Source organism: Elgaria multicarinata, chromosome 11 (assembly GCF_023053635.1).
Source record: "Elgaria multicarinata webbii isolate HBS135686 ecotype San Diego chromosome 11, rElgMul1.1.pri, whole genome shotgun sequence".
Classification (NCBI taxonomy): domain Eukaryota; kingdom Metazoa; phylum Chordata; class Lepidosauria; order Squamata; family Anguidae; genus Elgaria; species Elgaria multicarinata.
Genome location: NC_086181.1, coordinates 35,968,608 through 35,986,190, shown reverse-complemented (window position 1 = coordinate 35,986,190; position 17,583 = coordinate 35,968,608). Strand labels below are relative to the sequence as shown.

The 17,583-nt window shown below is 42.9% G+C and overlaps 1 protein-coding gene across 1 annotated transcript; it reads left to right on the top strand.

Annotated features, from left to right (window-relative positions):
* The first annotated feature begins 15,250 nt into the window (after window positions 1-15,250).
* On the top strand, window positions 15,251-16,599 carry LOC134405706 (vomeronasal type-2 receptor 26-like). Its single transcript, XM_063136951.1, has 2 exons — window positions 15,251-15,257; window positions 15,689-16,599. The coding sequence occupies exons 1-2, from the start codon at window positions 15,251-15,253 to the stop codon at window positions 16,597-16,599; spliced, it is 918 nt and encodes a 305-aa protein (XP_062993021.1).
* The last annotated feature ends 984 nt before the right edge of the window (window positions 16,600-17,583 follow it).

Sequence of the window (17,583 nt, the reverse complement as noted above, 5' to 3'; positions counted from 1 at the left end):
CATTCAAAGTATAAAACAACAGTATAAAACCATAATATAAAATACAATATAAAAGCTCAACCAGATAAAAACAGCAGCAATGCAAAATTACAAATTTAAAACACCAAGTTAAAATTTATTTATAGACTGTTAAAATGCTGGGAGAATAAAAAGGTCTTCACCTGGCGTCTAAAAGCATATAATGTAGGTGCCAAGCGAACCTTCTTAGATAGCTCATTCCACAGCCGAGGTGCCACAGCAGAGAAGGCCCTCCTCCTGCTAGCCACCTGCCTCACTTTCTTTGGCGGGGCTCGCGAAGAACTACTATGATGTAGTTCAGCGTGCCAAGTTTCTCTTGAACTATATATGGCCCCTCCCAACTAGCTTGCAACTTGCCATCACCATGTCTCCTATTTCATATTATTATTATTATTATTATTATTATTATTATTATTATTATTTATTGCACTTTTATACCACCCAATAGCCGAAGCTCCTTGGGCAGTTCACAAAAACTAAAACAATTCAAAGTGTAATTTCTTTTTTCTTTTTGTGTTTTGTGAAACTTGGTTCCTTCTCAAGCTGCTAGACGCCAATGTGCGTAGAATTTGAACGTTAAAAATCCCCCCAAAAAACAAGTGGTGAACTGATATGCTTCAACCTTGACCTGCCTTAAGCGCTATTTAGGATCTATAATTGTGCTGAGTTGCATCTCTTTATCTTTAAAAATGACAGCGTATTTTCAAAAACTTAATTTTAAAACCTCAAATTTTAAAAAATTCTAAAAATCTGGAGATGAACCAATATGCATCAAACTTTGTAAAGATGAAGCCCTACTGAAGCCCTAACATAGTACCAATTTCCATGTCTATCTGTGCTTGGGAAAGGGTCCAAATCAATCAGAATCCATCCAAATTGATTTGGATCATGCCAATTCACTTTGGACTGATTCGGACCTGTTTTGTTTCTCTTCAGATCCATTTCAAAACCCTCCGAATCACAGTGATTCACCTCGGATTCAGGATTTGGATCCAAAGTGATGCACAGCCCCAACACAAATGATACCCATTGAAATTCCCTTTTTAATACAGCTGTTAAGGATACAGAAGTCCTGTCCTGCTTTTCATAAGGTCACCCTAAGGAAGATGGTTTTTCCTGAGCCATTGCTAGTTAGAATAAACAATCCTGATTTCTCCGTAGAAAGGTAAGTTCATAGTCAACAAGTTCCTCCCACTGGTCAGGTCTGAATTCCTCTGTTAGGCCAACTATCCCAGAGACTATAGAATCCTTTAAAGTATAGTTTGCTATAGAATAGTAGAGGTACAGTGGGATTACAGAGAAATGTTATCTTTGCTTGTGTCAAGACCTGAGCAGATTGGAACAACAATGATTTGCCATGTAATTAACATTAAAAAAGAGAGGAAATTACTGTGATCAGCACTGCTATTATTGAAAACCCCATTGGCAACCAAAAGCCATGTGTGAAATCCATTCCAGACCTGCCCATTTTAAGTTTGATGTGTTTATTTGGTGCACAGTGTATAAAGACTTCATCCCAAACAACATGCACTACCCTTGCCTGGAATGTCAATTTGATACTCTGTCCACTTGAGCTTTGATACATTTTCTGTTAGACAAAGAGGCCTCAATTGGTACATAGGTGAAATCTCTTCCTCCTTCTGTAGTAAAGTGGACTGTAACTCTTACCAGGACAAAGGCTAGTTGGGCGAGTGAATAGGTGGCCATGGAGATCTGCAGCCGGGAGTTCGGGCAAGATTTTTTAGCACTCAATTTGATTTTGCTGCTGCTGCTACTGCTGCTACAGGATTCTTTGAGCAAGAGTCTGAACTCCACCATCTGTAGATGGCAGACAAACACTCAAAGTCATTCAAATAGTCCGGCAGATGAGATTACCATTGGTGAATTTGTATCTCTTACACTTCCTAAGGTGATTCCGCCTGGATTTGTTGAAAATCCAGTTTCCTCCCCAGTTGGCGTGTAAGTAATTTTTTCTTTTCTTTTTCTTTTTTTGAAATGCTATACTGTGCCAAATGATCATTGTCATCTCAACAAAATAAGTGATTCCCTCTTCCTCCACTCGGTCATTTTTGTTTTTATCATGCTGATATAGATTCAGGCTAATTTCCTTTATACTGCTTTAAGATGGTAGAAAACAGGGCATTCCTGCATGGTGTAGATGAGGCCAATATGGACCAATACTCTGAGTTTGTGTAAGGAAGCTCCCTGTGTGCAAATTGTTAAAAACACAAAGATGCCAAGCTGATTTTATCCCTGTCCATCTAAGCACCCACGAGCATGTCACTTCACAAAGTACAAACAGAGTTTTCTGCATTGGGGTGTGTGTGTTACAAGTTGAGCAGAAATTGTTGCCAATTTCTTGTATTGTTCTTGCAATAATAAAGAGCAAGGAGGGAAGAGAGAAAGAGGAAAGGACGTGTTTAAAGTGAGAGAGGGGTAAAGGGGAAAAGGACCGGTGGAAAGAAGGTGAGTCCTAAGGAGAGACAGGAGAGCAGCAGAAGGAGAGAGGGAAAGAAATGTTTCCCCATGGTTTGCTCAACCCTTAGGTAGAAAGAAGGGCAGGAAGAACTTTAAAATCTGCCATCCACCTTGTGGGTTGTGTTCTAGCCACTTCTTCCTTTGTTTTCTATGCTTCTTTAGAAAACTTTGAAATAACAATATATCCTCACAACAACCCAAGAGGTAGCATTTTACAGAAGCACTCTTAGGCCTAAAATACACCTGCCATTTATTCCGGAGTGGACTCAAGGTCTTCGCTGCGGGTCCAAATGAAGCACAGCTGATCTTGGGGTGAACCGGAACAACCACTTAGTTCTTCTGGGATATCTAGGGCCATAGCTAGACCTAAGGTTTATCCCTGGATCATCCAGGGGTCAAACCTGTTCATCTAGGTGACACACAGAGGATCCAGTGCTCAGGCAGGGGCGAACCCAGGATGATCCCAGGATAAACCTTAGGTCTAGCAGTGGCTTAGGATTGCTTTTGTCCTGCGGTTTTTTCTGGTCCTGGGGGAATCCCAAGGTTCACAGGAGGTGTGACTTTCCCTCCTTTATTTATTTATTTATTTATATTTATTTATTTATTACACTTATATACCGCTCCCATAGCCAGGGCTCTCTGGGCGGTTTACAGAAATTCTAAAATTGAGGTAAAAACAACTATACAAAATTTAAAACTCTAAAACACAGTACATACACACATAAAGCATTAAAAACTGATTAAAAACTAAACATGAGGGTAATTAGGATGTGCCGCCATATGCCTGGGCAAAGAGGAAAGTCTTAACCTGGCGCCGGAAAGATAGCAGCATTGGTGCCAGGCGAGCCTCATCAGGGAGATCATTCCACAGTCTGGGGGCCACCACCGAAAAAACCCTATCCCTCGTTGCCACACTCCGAGCCTCTCTTGGAGTAGGCACCCGGAGGAGGACCTGAGATGTTGAACGTAGTGATCGGGTATATTGGGTCCTCCCTCTTCCCCATGAGTAGTGGGTCTCAAGAAACGGGCAAGGAGCTGTGCAGGGAGAGTCCACGGGCATCAGGGGTGAGGGAGAGAGCATTTTTGCCATCTTTAAGCTTCATCCCACTTACCTGCTTCCCTCGGATTATCCCCGTAGCACTAAGCTTTCGCGATTGTTGTTGTTTTTGCTACCGGGCGACAGTGATCATACCAGGAAGTGAGTTTAAGGGGGGAAATGTAAAAAATCATTTAAAAATCAATGGATGACCCAATTCAATTCAAATTTGGTATGCTTAAAGCTCTCCCTAATATCTATTGCTTTGCCAATTTTAGTGTCTTTATATTTTAAGCTTGCACAGATGTAAGCATTTCTTTAAAGTCCTGCTCCTGCACCCCAGCGGTAGGTCGGAAGATACGCTCAAAAAGGAGGGGCTAAATATGGCTAATCTTTTTGCTTTATTGCACAATTAAAGCAGGATGCATGGGAGTACTTCACAATCAAAGCAGATTATAAGGTGGAAAACTTCTGAGTCCTATGCATGCAATTCACAGTGATTGCACAGTATAACGCTGGTGTGATAAAGCTCTTTGTCACTGCTCTCAGCGCCATCCAGCACCGAGTTCATTGTGTGTGTTTTTAAAAATGTACCTTCGCACAGGATCATGCCCACACTGTTGCAAAAATGCCTCTGCTTGTAAAAACAAACGGCACCCCAGAATGGCCCTCCTTTACTTCTGGGAAAACTCACTGGTGTGTGGCCCCTGACAGACAATCCCGGAAGCACAAATCCCCATGATCATCCCTCCCCAGTCCAGAAGGCCTCCAGGTGTAGAATAGGCCTTAGGAAACTTTACAAACGAACAGGGGTTTGGAGAACTTGAGTTTTTCATATCCAAACCAAACCCGGGAGCCACTTCATCCTACTGGCTGTGCTGTTTACATTGTCTAAGAAGGTTATCCTTGTATCATCAGTATGGCTAAGCAGTTTTTTTTGTGTGTGTGTGTGTGTTTTTTAAACCATTCATTAATTATTGCAGCAACATCTCATTTAGTTAGATCAGGGGTGGGCAACTTACGCTCTTCCAATTGCTTTGCCCTAAAACTCCCATGGTCACTTACAATTGACTTGGGCTGATCAGAGTGGTATGTTTTGGCCCACGTTTGGAGGACCAGTAGTTACCCACCCTCACCACAGATGGATACATCATAATGTAAGCTGTAACACACTTGATTCTGTGATGTAAGGATCGAAGTCTACATTGAAATCTTATTTCAGGATGATCCCTAAAAACTACCAGCATGTCCTTGCTTTTGTTTTTGCCATGGCTGAGATCAACAAAGATGCCAAGTTATTACCCAACAGCACACTGGGAGCCAAAATCTATGACAATGCTTTCAATGCAATAAGGACTTACTGGACCACTCTGGATCTGCTATTCAGAGGACTGAGGAATCCTTCTACCTACAAATGTAACAGGAGAGAGGAACCCATGGCTGCTCTTGGTGGGCTCAACTCCCAAACGTCCATCCAGATGGCCAACATCTTAAATATGTTCAAGATTCCACAGGTATGTGCGTAAAGCAGAGCAAGGCTACTTTTGTGGGGTTCAGGCTCATTTGAATTTTTGAAGAGGTATTGAGGGTGCCTTTACAGAATTGGCTAGTGTTGGTGTTCTCAACAATGTGGGGCCAGAAAGGAAGGAAGGAAGGAAGGAAGGAAGGAAGGAAGGAAGGAAGGAAGAAAGAAAGAAAGAAAGAAAGAAAGAAAGAAAGAAAGAAAGAAAGAAAGAAAGAGGGAGGACACCTTCAGATATCTTGAAGTTTGGAGAATGGGGGTTGATGAAATGTGGGTCATTTGGAATGAAAGACATGTAATGATTCATTTTATGAGTGAACTCACACAGGCAGGAAGACACACACAAAGGCTCACTCACTCACCTTAACTTTTGTGGCACAGAGGAAGCAAGTGCTAATTTGGGTTGGGAAGCCACTGATACTGGTTATGTGTTTAAACCAGGGTTAGTATTGGTTCACATGACACACTAAAACATGGACAACATAGCATACTAATCCATAATGTTTAGATCAAAAATGCTTAACCACCATTGCTTAGCAATCCATCTGAATAAGGTCAATGAAGGGGAGGGATCTGAGAGGTAGTAAAGCTTACTGACCAGTCAGAATTCACAAAAGAAGTGGTCAGAATTCATTCATTCATTGATTCTATTTTTCCCACAAGCTCAGCTATGGCTCTTTTGATCCCGTGCTGAGTGACAAAATTCAGTTCCCTTCTTTCTACCGGATGATCCCAAATGAAGATCCTCAGTATGTCGGGATTGCTGGGCTGCTCAAGCATTTTGGATGGAACTGGATTGGCCTCATTGTCTCAGAGGATGACAGCGGAGAAAGTTTCCTTCGGACCCTGAGACCAAGGCTCCTGCAGGACACTATCTGCATTGCTTGGACTCAAGTGATCCCAACAGTGACAACATATTTACCAAATAAGATAATCCAAGAAAAATTGCTACCAATTAGTAATACCCTCTTTTTGAGTGACATCAATGTGATCCTTGTGTATGGGGATGGTCAGTCTGTGGAGGGTTTACGAATGGTTTTGTATTCAGCTGAGTTCTTTAATAAGCGCCCGTTGGAAAGAGTATGGATCATAACTGCTCAATGGGATTTTACTGCTGTATCCATTGGGGCAATGCTCACCTCAAGGACTTTCAATGGCACCTTGTCATTTACATTCCATACAAATCTGGTGCCAGGATTTCAGGACTTTCTTGAGAGCATCAATCCATTTCAGTCAACGATTTATTTCATCCAGCAGTTCTGGATCAATGCGTTTCTCTGTTCGCTCCCACAATATAACCTTTATGTGCCAAACAAGAAAAGCTGCACCGGGGAGGAGAAGCTGGGAAGACTCCCTGGACCTTGGTTTGAAATGGGGATGTCCGGCCGGAGTTACAGTATCTACAATGCTGTTTATGCTGTAGCACATGCTCTCCATGCCATGGATTCATCGAGAGCCCTGAAGAGATCAATGGGAGAGGGGGGGAAATGGAGCCTCCTGAACGTTCAGCCATGGCAGGTAGCTGCAGCTACCAAACCTAATAATAAAACATAAAATAATTAGGCATATGCTCCACTCCGATTAGAAGCGGAGAATCAGAAGCGAATTAGCCTGCTCCACCTTGCCCAGAGTAGAAGTGGAGTAGAAGCGAACACGGACCCCTAGAAGCAAGGCGAAGAGAAATGCCCATTGGCGTAGGGATTCTCTTTCCGCGGACCGATCCGATCGCCATTTTGAAAAATTTCGCCCTTAGGATTGCATTGCGGAAAAGAATAGGGGATAACTGTGTTGTTTTTTAAGCTATCTTTCTGAAACTTCTTGTGTTTAGAGAGTCATGGCTGGGGGTCATTTTGAGCCTACTCTCAGCTCTCTGCGTGCTGCGGTTCGCTTGCTAGAATTTTTTGAAAAGTTGGGTAAAAACAGCGGGAAAAGGTACCTTTTTTGACGTGCTGAGGGGCAGAGTCAATTCCCGGTCATGATCACATGATCCCAAAGTTGGAGGAGGGGAAAGGCAAAACGGGGAACTTGGGATCCTGGGAAACTTCTGTTTCTACTCTGAACGGACTTTTCCCAGTGTTTTTTAAAACAGTAGCCCCACCAAATGCACAAACACAACCTGGAAATCATATACTAAGCAAATATAACAGATAGGAAACACAGCACTGCTAACCCACCATAACCTTGGAGAACAACTGAATAGATGTGGTGCAAGGGGATGAGCTCCCCTAGGGCATGTGGATGTGCCCAGTGCACTCTCCTGACGTTGGAGAGCCATCAGAGCCCTCCAAAGGTTAACCCGTGGAGACAATGCCTGTCATGAGTTGAAGTGAAAGTTTGCTTCTCAAAGACTGGTCCCTAGACAGGCACAGTCAAATTGGCATATGATTCCCCCTCCCCCTGGGCACATCCACTCCCCTCTTACTGGTAAAAGACAGATATAGCCTTTTTTAAAAAATCCTTCTTGATGTTTATTCAGCAACACTACTGCTTTTAATTCCACCCCTCCTTTGTTTATTTATTTATTCCATTTTATATTATTTACACCCCATAGCCCAAGCTCTCCTGGCTTTTTCTCTTCAGTGAAGTCAGGCAGGCTGGTTCAACTCCTTGTTGTTGTTGTTGTTGTTGTTGTTGTTGTTGCTATTAATATTAATTAGTAGTACAGCTATTAACATTATTATTTTGTTGTTTAGTAATGGCTGTGATCACAGTGAAGTCAATCAACTCTGAAGCAAGGATCACAAAGCTTTACTCTTATCTTCCTAGCCTCCTAGTAGTTATGGGATGCAAAAGAAAAGGCATCTCTCTGTGCTGCTCCTACCTCACAGGGATGGTTTGCAATGCATTACTGCCTTTGAAACTATCCTTGGCTCACTTTCTTGTGCCCCCAGAAATGTCTGCTGCCTGCCTGCCTTCCCTCCCTCCTCCCCTGCCCACCTCGCAGGGATGGTTTGTGTGTGTCTTGCTTTGACTCAGGGGAGAAGTCCTTCCTGCGCTCACTTAGACTTTTGGAAGTTCCAAATCAATTTTTCAAGTGTGGAAGAAGATTCATATTTAGGTTTATCTCTACTCCCCAATTCATGGCATGTTGGGATTTCCTTTGAAATGGCCCCATTGAGCTGTCAGCAGCTCTAAATCCCTGAGATACTGGGGTGTCCGATTTTCATAAATTCCCCAAAAATCAGGGGATGATGGGATTGCCTTGAGTCTCGGCATGCATGTGTATCCATGGATAATCTATCATGGTGCTGAGTTTGAGGTTTCTAACATGAACATTGACGGAGCTATCGAAAGGGGTGTGAATTGGGGTTATGGGTGGTGCATTAGAGGTTAGAGCCCCGCCAAAAATCAGGGGATGATGGGATTTGCTTGAGTCTTGCCATGAATGTGGATCTAGATGGCATGCCCACTTCCAATTTTTTTATCTGACAAAATGTCAGAGAACAGTCCATGTCTGCAAATGGGGTGTCCGATTTTCATAAATTCCCCAAAAATCAGGGGATGATGGGATTGGCTTGAGTCTTGGCATGCATGTGTATACGTCCACGTGGTGTCATGGTGCCAAACTTGAGGTTTCTAACTTTAACAGAAAAAAGTTGTATACTTTTTTGGCTTTCAATGCAAGCCTATGGGGGGGTGGGAAGCAGAGCTCCGATCCGGATCCGGAGCTCCGCAGCGGAGCGGAGCAGACTATAGGTGGAGCGGGGGCAGAGCAAAGCGGCCCGATCCACAAATTGCGGATCTGGAAGAGAAGCGGATCGGGGGGTCCGTGCACACCCCTAAAAATAATGTAGAACCATTAAAAACAAAGGGGGAGGGAGCAAAAATCTATATAAAAATCAAGGGGACTGTCCAATTCCAGGCTTCCTTGGATGAAAATGACATGATTATCTAAATCTATTCCAATCCAGCTTTAGGCCTGGTTTAGCCTTTGTCACCACAATTTAGGCCTGGTTTAGCCTTTGTCACCACAAAGGGCAGGAAACAGATAATGGGGGTGTAACCTTCTCAATGGCTTATTGTACTATTAACCATGGTATCCTTCTGAACCAATTCTGTGAGCTGGGAGTTGAAGCGTGGTGAAGTGAGGTTCAAATAGTTGTTGCAGGGTCAGTTCCAAGACATTGTCCCAGTTGTTTGCGCCTTGTGCCCTTGAAACTTGCTCTAGATCATCCCACAGGTGACCATCTTGTCCCTCATGCATTTTAATATCTATGGGAAGCTGCTGGTTATCCAGGGATTTGGACATCAGAGCCATTAGTATGTGTTGGACATACACCTCTACATCTTTTTGACCCAGTTGAACTGACATGCTAAGCCATGCTAGTTATGCATTTTGAGCCAAAAATTAAGGCTTAGCATGCTATGTGATCTATGTCTTAGCATGTCATGTGAACCAATACTAACCCTGGTGTTTACATAACCATGGTTTAAACACATTCACTAGCATTTGCTGCAAAAGCACTAGCAGCCCGACCGTGGCTTAGTGTGTTGTCTGCACAGGCCCAATGTCATGAAAGTCAGGTGAAGCTGTTGAAGTTCTTGCATTCAGCAATGGACTGTGTAATGATCCGAGGCGTGGGCAGCCAGACTCTAGGGCTAGGCCGCTGGGATCCGGGAGAACTAAAACATAACAGAGCCCCATACAAGACAGGTAGTCTGGAAAGGTCTTACTTTAATAATACTAGCAAGGTATGGCAGAGCCCAAGGCAAAAGCAAAGTCCAGGCATGAGCAGGATTCAGAGTCCAGGAGTACACAAAGTTTAAGCAGGGTGAGAGACAAAAGCAGAGTCTAGGAATAGCAGGGTTCTGAGGCCACAGCTACACAAAGTCCAAGCAGAGCCAGAGGCAAAGTCCAGAAAGAAGCAGGTTTCAGAGGCCAAAGGCAAACCTGGGTTCAAGCAGGGATCTGAGTCCCAGAGCAGCAGGATTCCAGCAGGGCCAGAGGCAAGGGACGTGGTCACAACAAAACAGAGGTTCAGGCACAGCAAGGCCTGAACTTGCCAGAACAGGCTACAGCAGATCCAAACGATCACATTGCTGAGGCAAAAGCTAGAAAAGAAATGCTGGACTTATAGCCCTTACCCTAGCTGCTCCCAGCTGATCCACATCAGCCCCCATGGAGTACTGCTGGCAAAGGGCCTAAGTCCAGCAAGCACTCTGCAGCACAACAGCTCCTGACAGTGGGCCTGGGTCCTGCAAATACTCCGCACTAGCACGGATCCTGACAGACTGGATGAGCATTAACAAACTTAAGCTGGATCCCAACAAGGCAGAAGTGCTGTAGGTAAGTGGGCTTGGTGTCCAGACATAGGCGTGCTGCAAGGGTGTGCCAGGTGTGTCCAAGCACACCCTGATGTGACACGCAATAAATGCTGAATTAAGGGGGTCGCTGAGTAGGGATCCAAACACAGGGGCAACAACCCTCTGGCTGCTCTGCTGCCACACCTAAAAACTGCTGCCTCCAGGAGAAGGCCATTCCCCCTGGCAGCAGGAGCAAAAAAGGAATTGCTCAGCTGGGAGCCTCTCTGCCGGCAGCCATGCTTCAAAGAGGGCAGGATGAGGGTCCCCAAAGGCTAAAATTGCCTCATCAGCCCCTCTTCTGGCCAGTGTCACCACAAAGCCCCACCAATGCTAGGACTTGAGGAACGTCTCCTCATCTCCTCCCCCGTCACCTACAATGGCCCTCCCGGGGTCAGGCAACCCAAATGCTGTTTAGGAACATTAATTTTACTGCCTTCTGCCTTTGGATAGACTTTTTTGTAATAAAAGTGGTGTATCTGCAAAGTACGTCATCTTGTGGATTTATGCCAAGCAGTACTGATACATTGAGAAATGATACTCAGGACACAACTTGGCAAAATTTCAAAGACAGAATGCTAACCCTTTCCCCAAGATTGTCCCTAATTTGTATTTTTGTTTGTTTCCTTGCAATCTAGGTTCACTCTTTTCTCAGGAACATCAGATTTAACAATAGTGCTAAGGAAGAAATATCCTTCAATGAGAAATGGGAGCTTGCAAGTGGATTTGATATCATCAACCTGGTCACATTTCCCAACCAATCCTTCCAGAGAGTCAGAGTTGGAGAGTTGGACCCTCAAGCATCTGCAGGCAAAGAATTCAAAATTAATGCAAGTGCTGTTACATGGAACCCCAAGTTTAAGCAGGTGGGTGTTACTTTCACACTTCTTCTTTCATCATCATCATCTTTCATCATCATTATACAGCATATCCTGTATAATGTTCAAATATGTCAGAGATGCCTATTTCTCAAAGTATGCTTGGTATTCTCTCCCCTCACCCTGGGCAACACACACACACACACACACACACCCAATAATGTGATTTATTAAGTTCACAATTATCTGGAGCATAATTACTTTTTATGTTGTTTAACATTTACATGAAGCCGCTGGGTGCGGTCATCCGGAGCTTTGAGGTGTGCTGTCATCAGTATGCTGACGATACGCAGCTCTATTTCTCCTTTTCATCTTTAGCAGGAGAGGCTGTGGATGTGTTGAACCGGTGCCTGGCTGTGACAATGGACTGGATGAGGGCTAATAAACTGAAACTCAATCCAGACAAGACTAAGATGCTGTTAGTAGGTGATTCCGCTGACAGGATGGTGTGTGTGTGTGTTCTACTGGTTCTGGATGGAATTGCACTCACCCTGAAGGAGCAGGTTCGTAGCTTGGGGGTTCTTTTAGATCCATCATTGTCACTTGAGGCTCAAGTGACCTCAGTGGCACAGAGTGCCTTCTACAAACTCTGGTTGGTGGCCCAGCTACGCCCCTATCTAGACAGGGATAACCTGGCTTCAGTTGTTCATGCTCTGGTAACCTCCAAGTTAGATTACTGCAATGCACTCTACGTAGGGCTGCCTTTGAAGACGGTTCGGAAGCTGCAGCTCGTGCAAAATGTAGCAGCCAGATTGATTTTGGGAACCAGAAGGTTCGACCATATAACACCTGCTCTGGTCCGCTTGCACTGGCTGCCTGTATGTTTTCAAGCCCAATTCAAGGTACTGCCTTTGACCTATAAAGCCTTACACAGCTTGGTACCACAATACCTGATGGAACGCTTCTCCCAATGTGAATATACCCGGTCACTACGTTCAACATCTAAGGTCGTCCTCCAGGTGCCTACTCTGAGAGAGGCTCGGAGTGCGGGAACGAGGGATAGGGCCTTTTCGGTGGTGGCCCCCAGACTGTGGAATGATCTCCCTGACGAGGCTCGCCTGGTGCCAATGCTGCAATCTTTCTGGTGCCAGGTTAAGACTTTCCTCTTTGCCCAGGCATATGGCGGCACATCTTAATCACCCACGTTTAGTTTTTTAACGGTTTTTAATTCTTTATGTGTGTATGTTCTGTGTTAGAATTTTAAATTTTGTATACTCATTTTAATCTTAATTTTAGAATTTCTGTAAACCGCCCAGAGAGCCCTGGCTATATGAGGGGTATATAAGTGCAATAAATAAATAAATAATGTGTTGATGAAAAGACACAATGGAATGCCAGCTCATGTCTACTTTGGGCTCCTCTAAGTGAGTGATTTATTGCACACTCATGAATGGCCACTCAGAGATGTTTGTGGGTCAATTACACAATGTCGTAAACAACCAGGATGTCTCCCGAGCTATTCCCTGAAAATCCTGCTATGAAAAGAACCACATTTAATGTGATTATTATTATTATTATTTATTTATTTATTTATTTATTTATTTATTTATTTATATAGCACCATCAATGTACATGGTGCTGTACAGAGTAAAACAGTAAATAGCAAGACTCTGCCGCATAGGCTTACAATCTAATAAAATCATAGTAAAACAATAAGGAGGGGAAGAGAATGCAAACAGGCACAGGGTAGGGTAAAACTAACAGTATAAAGTCTGCACAACATCATAATATCCAAAAAAAGTGGGATCATCTATCACTAAATGGTGCTATCTCTATGGAACTGATTGGAGCACACTTAGAGGGGAAGTATTCAAATCATATGGTTGCCCTCTGCACCCATGTAGTGCAGCCCGTAACAATCGTGCAAACGAAGCAGCAAGCACAAAGCCAAGGGTAAGCAAGGCAATTTCCCTTTAATGTTGAGGTGTTCTCAGTCTGGCTTGTTAGGATTAGGAACAGATGAATCTATCTATTTCATTTCCTGTAATACTAACACTTTCTCAGGCATTTTTTGCACATATTTGACACAAATTTCCCCACTATGACTTTTTGTATGCTGTTTTCATGAATGTATACATTTCTGTACACACTGTTTTGATTGGAGGACTGCAACACAAAATTTGGAGCAGAATGAAAAATAAAGGATAATTGTATCCCCATTTGCAGATTAGTTTGAAAAGTTAGTATAAGGTCCATTCATATTAAAATGCTTGTGAAGTTCAAATTAATTTTTAAGCAGCTAAATTGTAGGTGTTTGGATCTCAGGTATTTAGGAATTTGATGCTTTCTAGGTGCTTCAGAATGTATAATTCAAATGTTTCACAAAATTTCCTTCCCCCGTCACACACACATCTTAAACGATGCTCAATAGTGCAGAGCCAAAGTCACACATACGCTGTTATCAAGGGGATATGTTATTTATTTATTTACAATATTTATGTACCGTTCCATATCTAAAAAAAATTCTGGAGTGGTGAATATAATAAATAAAACAGTAAAAAAGATTTTTAAAAGATAAAAACAGCATATTAAAATTGTTCATTTCAAAACAGAATACCAATAAAAATGGTGGCTGGTCAGTTATGGAATGCTTCATGGAAAAGAGCTGTTTTCAGGAGGCACTAGAAGCAGCAAAGTGTTGGTGCCTGCCTGAACTCTAGGGGCAGGGAATTCCAAAGAAAAGGGGCCACCACATTGAAGACTCTTCTCCTGGTGAACTCCCAAGTGGGCCATAGATCCATGTGGAACCAACAGGAGCATGCTCTCTAATGACCTCAATGACCAGGCAGGTTGGAAGGAAAAAGGCACTCTCTCAAGTATCCTGGTCCCAAGTTGTTTAGGGCTTTGACGCTAATAAAAACAACCTTAAACTTGGCCCAATAGCAAATAGGCAGCCAGTGCAGTTCCCTCATCAAAGGAGTTATTTTAATAGTTATTAAAATATTTATAACCCATCTTTTGGCCCCAACACCCTCATGACTATTATAAACTCTGAGATGCATCAGAGTTGCACCCCTACTCTACTTCCCGTAGGTGCACCCAGATAAGATTAATAATACCCAAAGCTCTAGCATGGAATAGATAACATCTGTATGCACTTAGAAGGGAAGAAACTCAACGCTCTGATGTACAATCGAACAATTAACTTTTTATATGACGGCAATATATATGCATGGACTTGGTATGGATTGGCCTTCTGGACACTCAAGGAAGAACATGCTCTTTGGGATTCAGAGGCACAGACAATGGAATAAACTACATCATTGGGATGAAAAACTGTAATGATGGAATGGACAATATGCAACTCAGAAGTGGTGGTTGCATATCGTCCACTCCATCATTGGAATTGGAGTGATAATTCTAGTTTCAGAGATAAAAATCATGAGATTAGATCTTACACAGCCAACACCAAGAGCTGAGAATCACTTGGGTTTTGTGGGCCTACTCTTCTTGCTATGGGAATGGGGATTCCTTTTTGTCAATAGTATTGCCATTATCACCACCTTTCAGTTACCCAAGACCCACCGGATGAACAAGCAAAGTAGTGCTTGTAAACTCACCTGTCTTCTCCTAGGTGGGTGTGAGAATTAGGTAAGCCCAGTCCTCACCACCACCTGAAAAGAGAGAGCAAGTGAGTGAGTGGCAAGAGCTAGTTTTTACCAGTTGTCCACCTGTGTGTTTGGAGAAGAGAGTGAGTGACAAGGTGTGTGAGATGAATTATCACCAGGAATTATGGTGGTGTGTGTTTCTCAGGTGGTACATCCTTGACATCTTCACATTTTGAGATGCTGGTCACAAGGTGTTGCAATGTTGCAGGGCAAAAAAGATGTAGTTGAGAATTAGAGCAATGAGGACAAACTAGCTTAGCCAAATGTCCTTCCTTGTGGTTACCATTAGATGCTGCTCAGTTCTACCTGTGTTGAGAGCTGCCGCCCTGGACAGAGCATGTTGATCCAGCAGGGACAACAAATCTGTTGCTACGATTGTTCTCAATGTGCTAAAGCAATGATTTCAAAAATGATAGGTAAGTCAAGGAATCTTGATTTACATGGAAAATGTACCAGAACTTTTAAAATGTGTGTCTACTGTAATTGTGTCATTTTTACGTGTGTGTGTGTGTGAGAGAGAGAGAGAGGGAGAGGGAGTGGGAGAGAGAGAGAGATTGTGTTTTTGTTTGTTGGAAAGCATAACCGTAACTTTAACTTTTGTAAACCACCAAGAGAGCTTCGGCTATGGGGTGGTATATAAATAATAATAATAATAATAATAATAATAATAATAATAATAATAATAATAATAATAATAATTAGGTGAAGGTGAAACTGAATACTACACCTTTGTTGTCTAAGTCCAATAATGTGTTTTGTTTGTCACCATTAAAATTAGTAAATGTCAACTAAGAACTGGGAATATTGTATAACCAGAAAATACTGAGACTTTTCTCATGACTTTCAGATGCAGACCAATGTGAGAAGTGCCCAGAAGATCAGTATCCAAACAAGAACCAGGATCAGTGTATTCCTAAAGACATAATTTACTTATCCTATGAGGAGCCTTTGGGGGGAGTTCTTGTTTCCTCGGCTCTTTTCCTTTCTGTAATCACAGTTGTGGTGTCGTGGAGCTTCATTCAACATCAAAATACTCCCATCGTCAAAGCCAACAACTGGAGCATCACGTGTGCCCTGCTCTGCTCTCTGCTGCTCTGCTTTCTCTGCTCCTTCTTGTTCATAGGAAGGCCTGGGAAGATGACCTGCCTGATGAGGCAAACTGTGTTTGGGATTGTCTTCTCCATTGCAGTTTCTTGTGTGTTGGCCAAAACCATCACTGTGGTATTGGCCTTCATGGCCACAAAGCCCAGAAACAGAATGAGAAAGTGGTTTGGGAAGAAGCTGGCAGTATCAGTCATCATTCTCCCTTCTCTTATTCAAGCTGGCATCTGTGCAGTCTGGCTTGTAATCTCTCCCCCCTTCCCAGAGTTTGACATGCACTCCCACATTGGGCAGATCATAGTGCAATGCAATGAAGGCTCAGACATCATGTTCTACCTTGTCCTGGGCTACATCAGTTTCCTTGCTGTCGTCAGCTTCACTGTGGCTTTCTTTGCCAGAAAGCTGCCCGATACTTTCAATGAAGCCAAGCTGATCACCTTCAGCATGTTGGTCTTCTGTAGTGTTTGGGTGTCCTTTGTGCCCACCTACCTAAGCACCAAGGGGAAATACATGGTGGCCGTGGAGATCTTCTCTATCTTGGCCTCTGGAGCTGGCTTATTAGGTTGTATCTTTCTTCCCAAATGTTACGTTATTATATTTCAACCTGAGTTAAACACTAGACAGCAGTTGGTGAGGAAAAAGAATGAACAGCTTTGAAGTGGTGACCTCAAACCTTATTTTGTAGGCATAGAAATCATTCATTCATTTATTTATTTATTTATTTATTTATTTATTTATTTATTTATTTATTGCATTTTTATACCTCCAAACAGCCAAAGCTCACCTGCATATTGCACATCTGAGGCTGGCTTACTGGGCTGAATCTGTTCCCCAAATGCTATATTATTATACATTGAGAGGTAGAGCAGCTGTGAAAGAATTGAATTCTCTTGCTTGACTCTTTGAACATTTTATTCTTGCTGTATTTCCCTTCCTGGAGTAACTGCTCTCAAGCATCTTCTTTGATTCCACACATATTAGTGGTGGCTGGGCTGTATTTAAATGTTCTCCAACTGTTTCATTACCATTTACAAACTATCCGCATGGCAGAGAGCATCTTGGTGACCCTTTTGGTAAAAAATGGGGGTACCTGCGTTAGCCTTTCCCCATAGCTGATTTCGTATTTATTTATTTATTTATTTATTTTTTTTTTTTTTTTTTTTTATTACATTTATATACTGCCCCACAGCCGAAGCTCTCTGGGCAGTTTACAACAATTAATGGAAGAATACTGCTATGTGAGTTCCTCCTGCAATGTGAAATAATATAGAGTACGTGCAGGTTTACGAAGCTGCATTACGTTGAGTCCGACCATTGGTCAATCTGGCTCAGAAGTGTCTACACTGACTGGCAGCATGTATCCAAATTTTCAGAGAGGAATCTTTCCCACGTCTTTCAAGGTTTAAGCTGTCCCATGGTGTTGTGTAGAATTGAGGGGCCTGGCTTGAATGCAGATGCTTCTCTTGGGGAAGCTGCATGGTAATTGGAAAGTTGCATAAATGACTGGCATCCATTTTGAAGGAAGAGCACCATTATTAAAAATAGCCAGGTACTTGACTGAGTGTCCAGAAACCACACAGGGTTTGATGACCTCTCTCTAGCCATTCCACAAGCTCAGAAGGGATTGTGCAAAGGATCCCA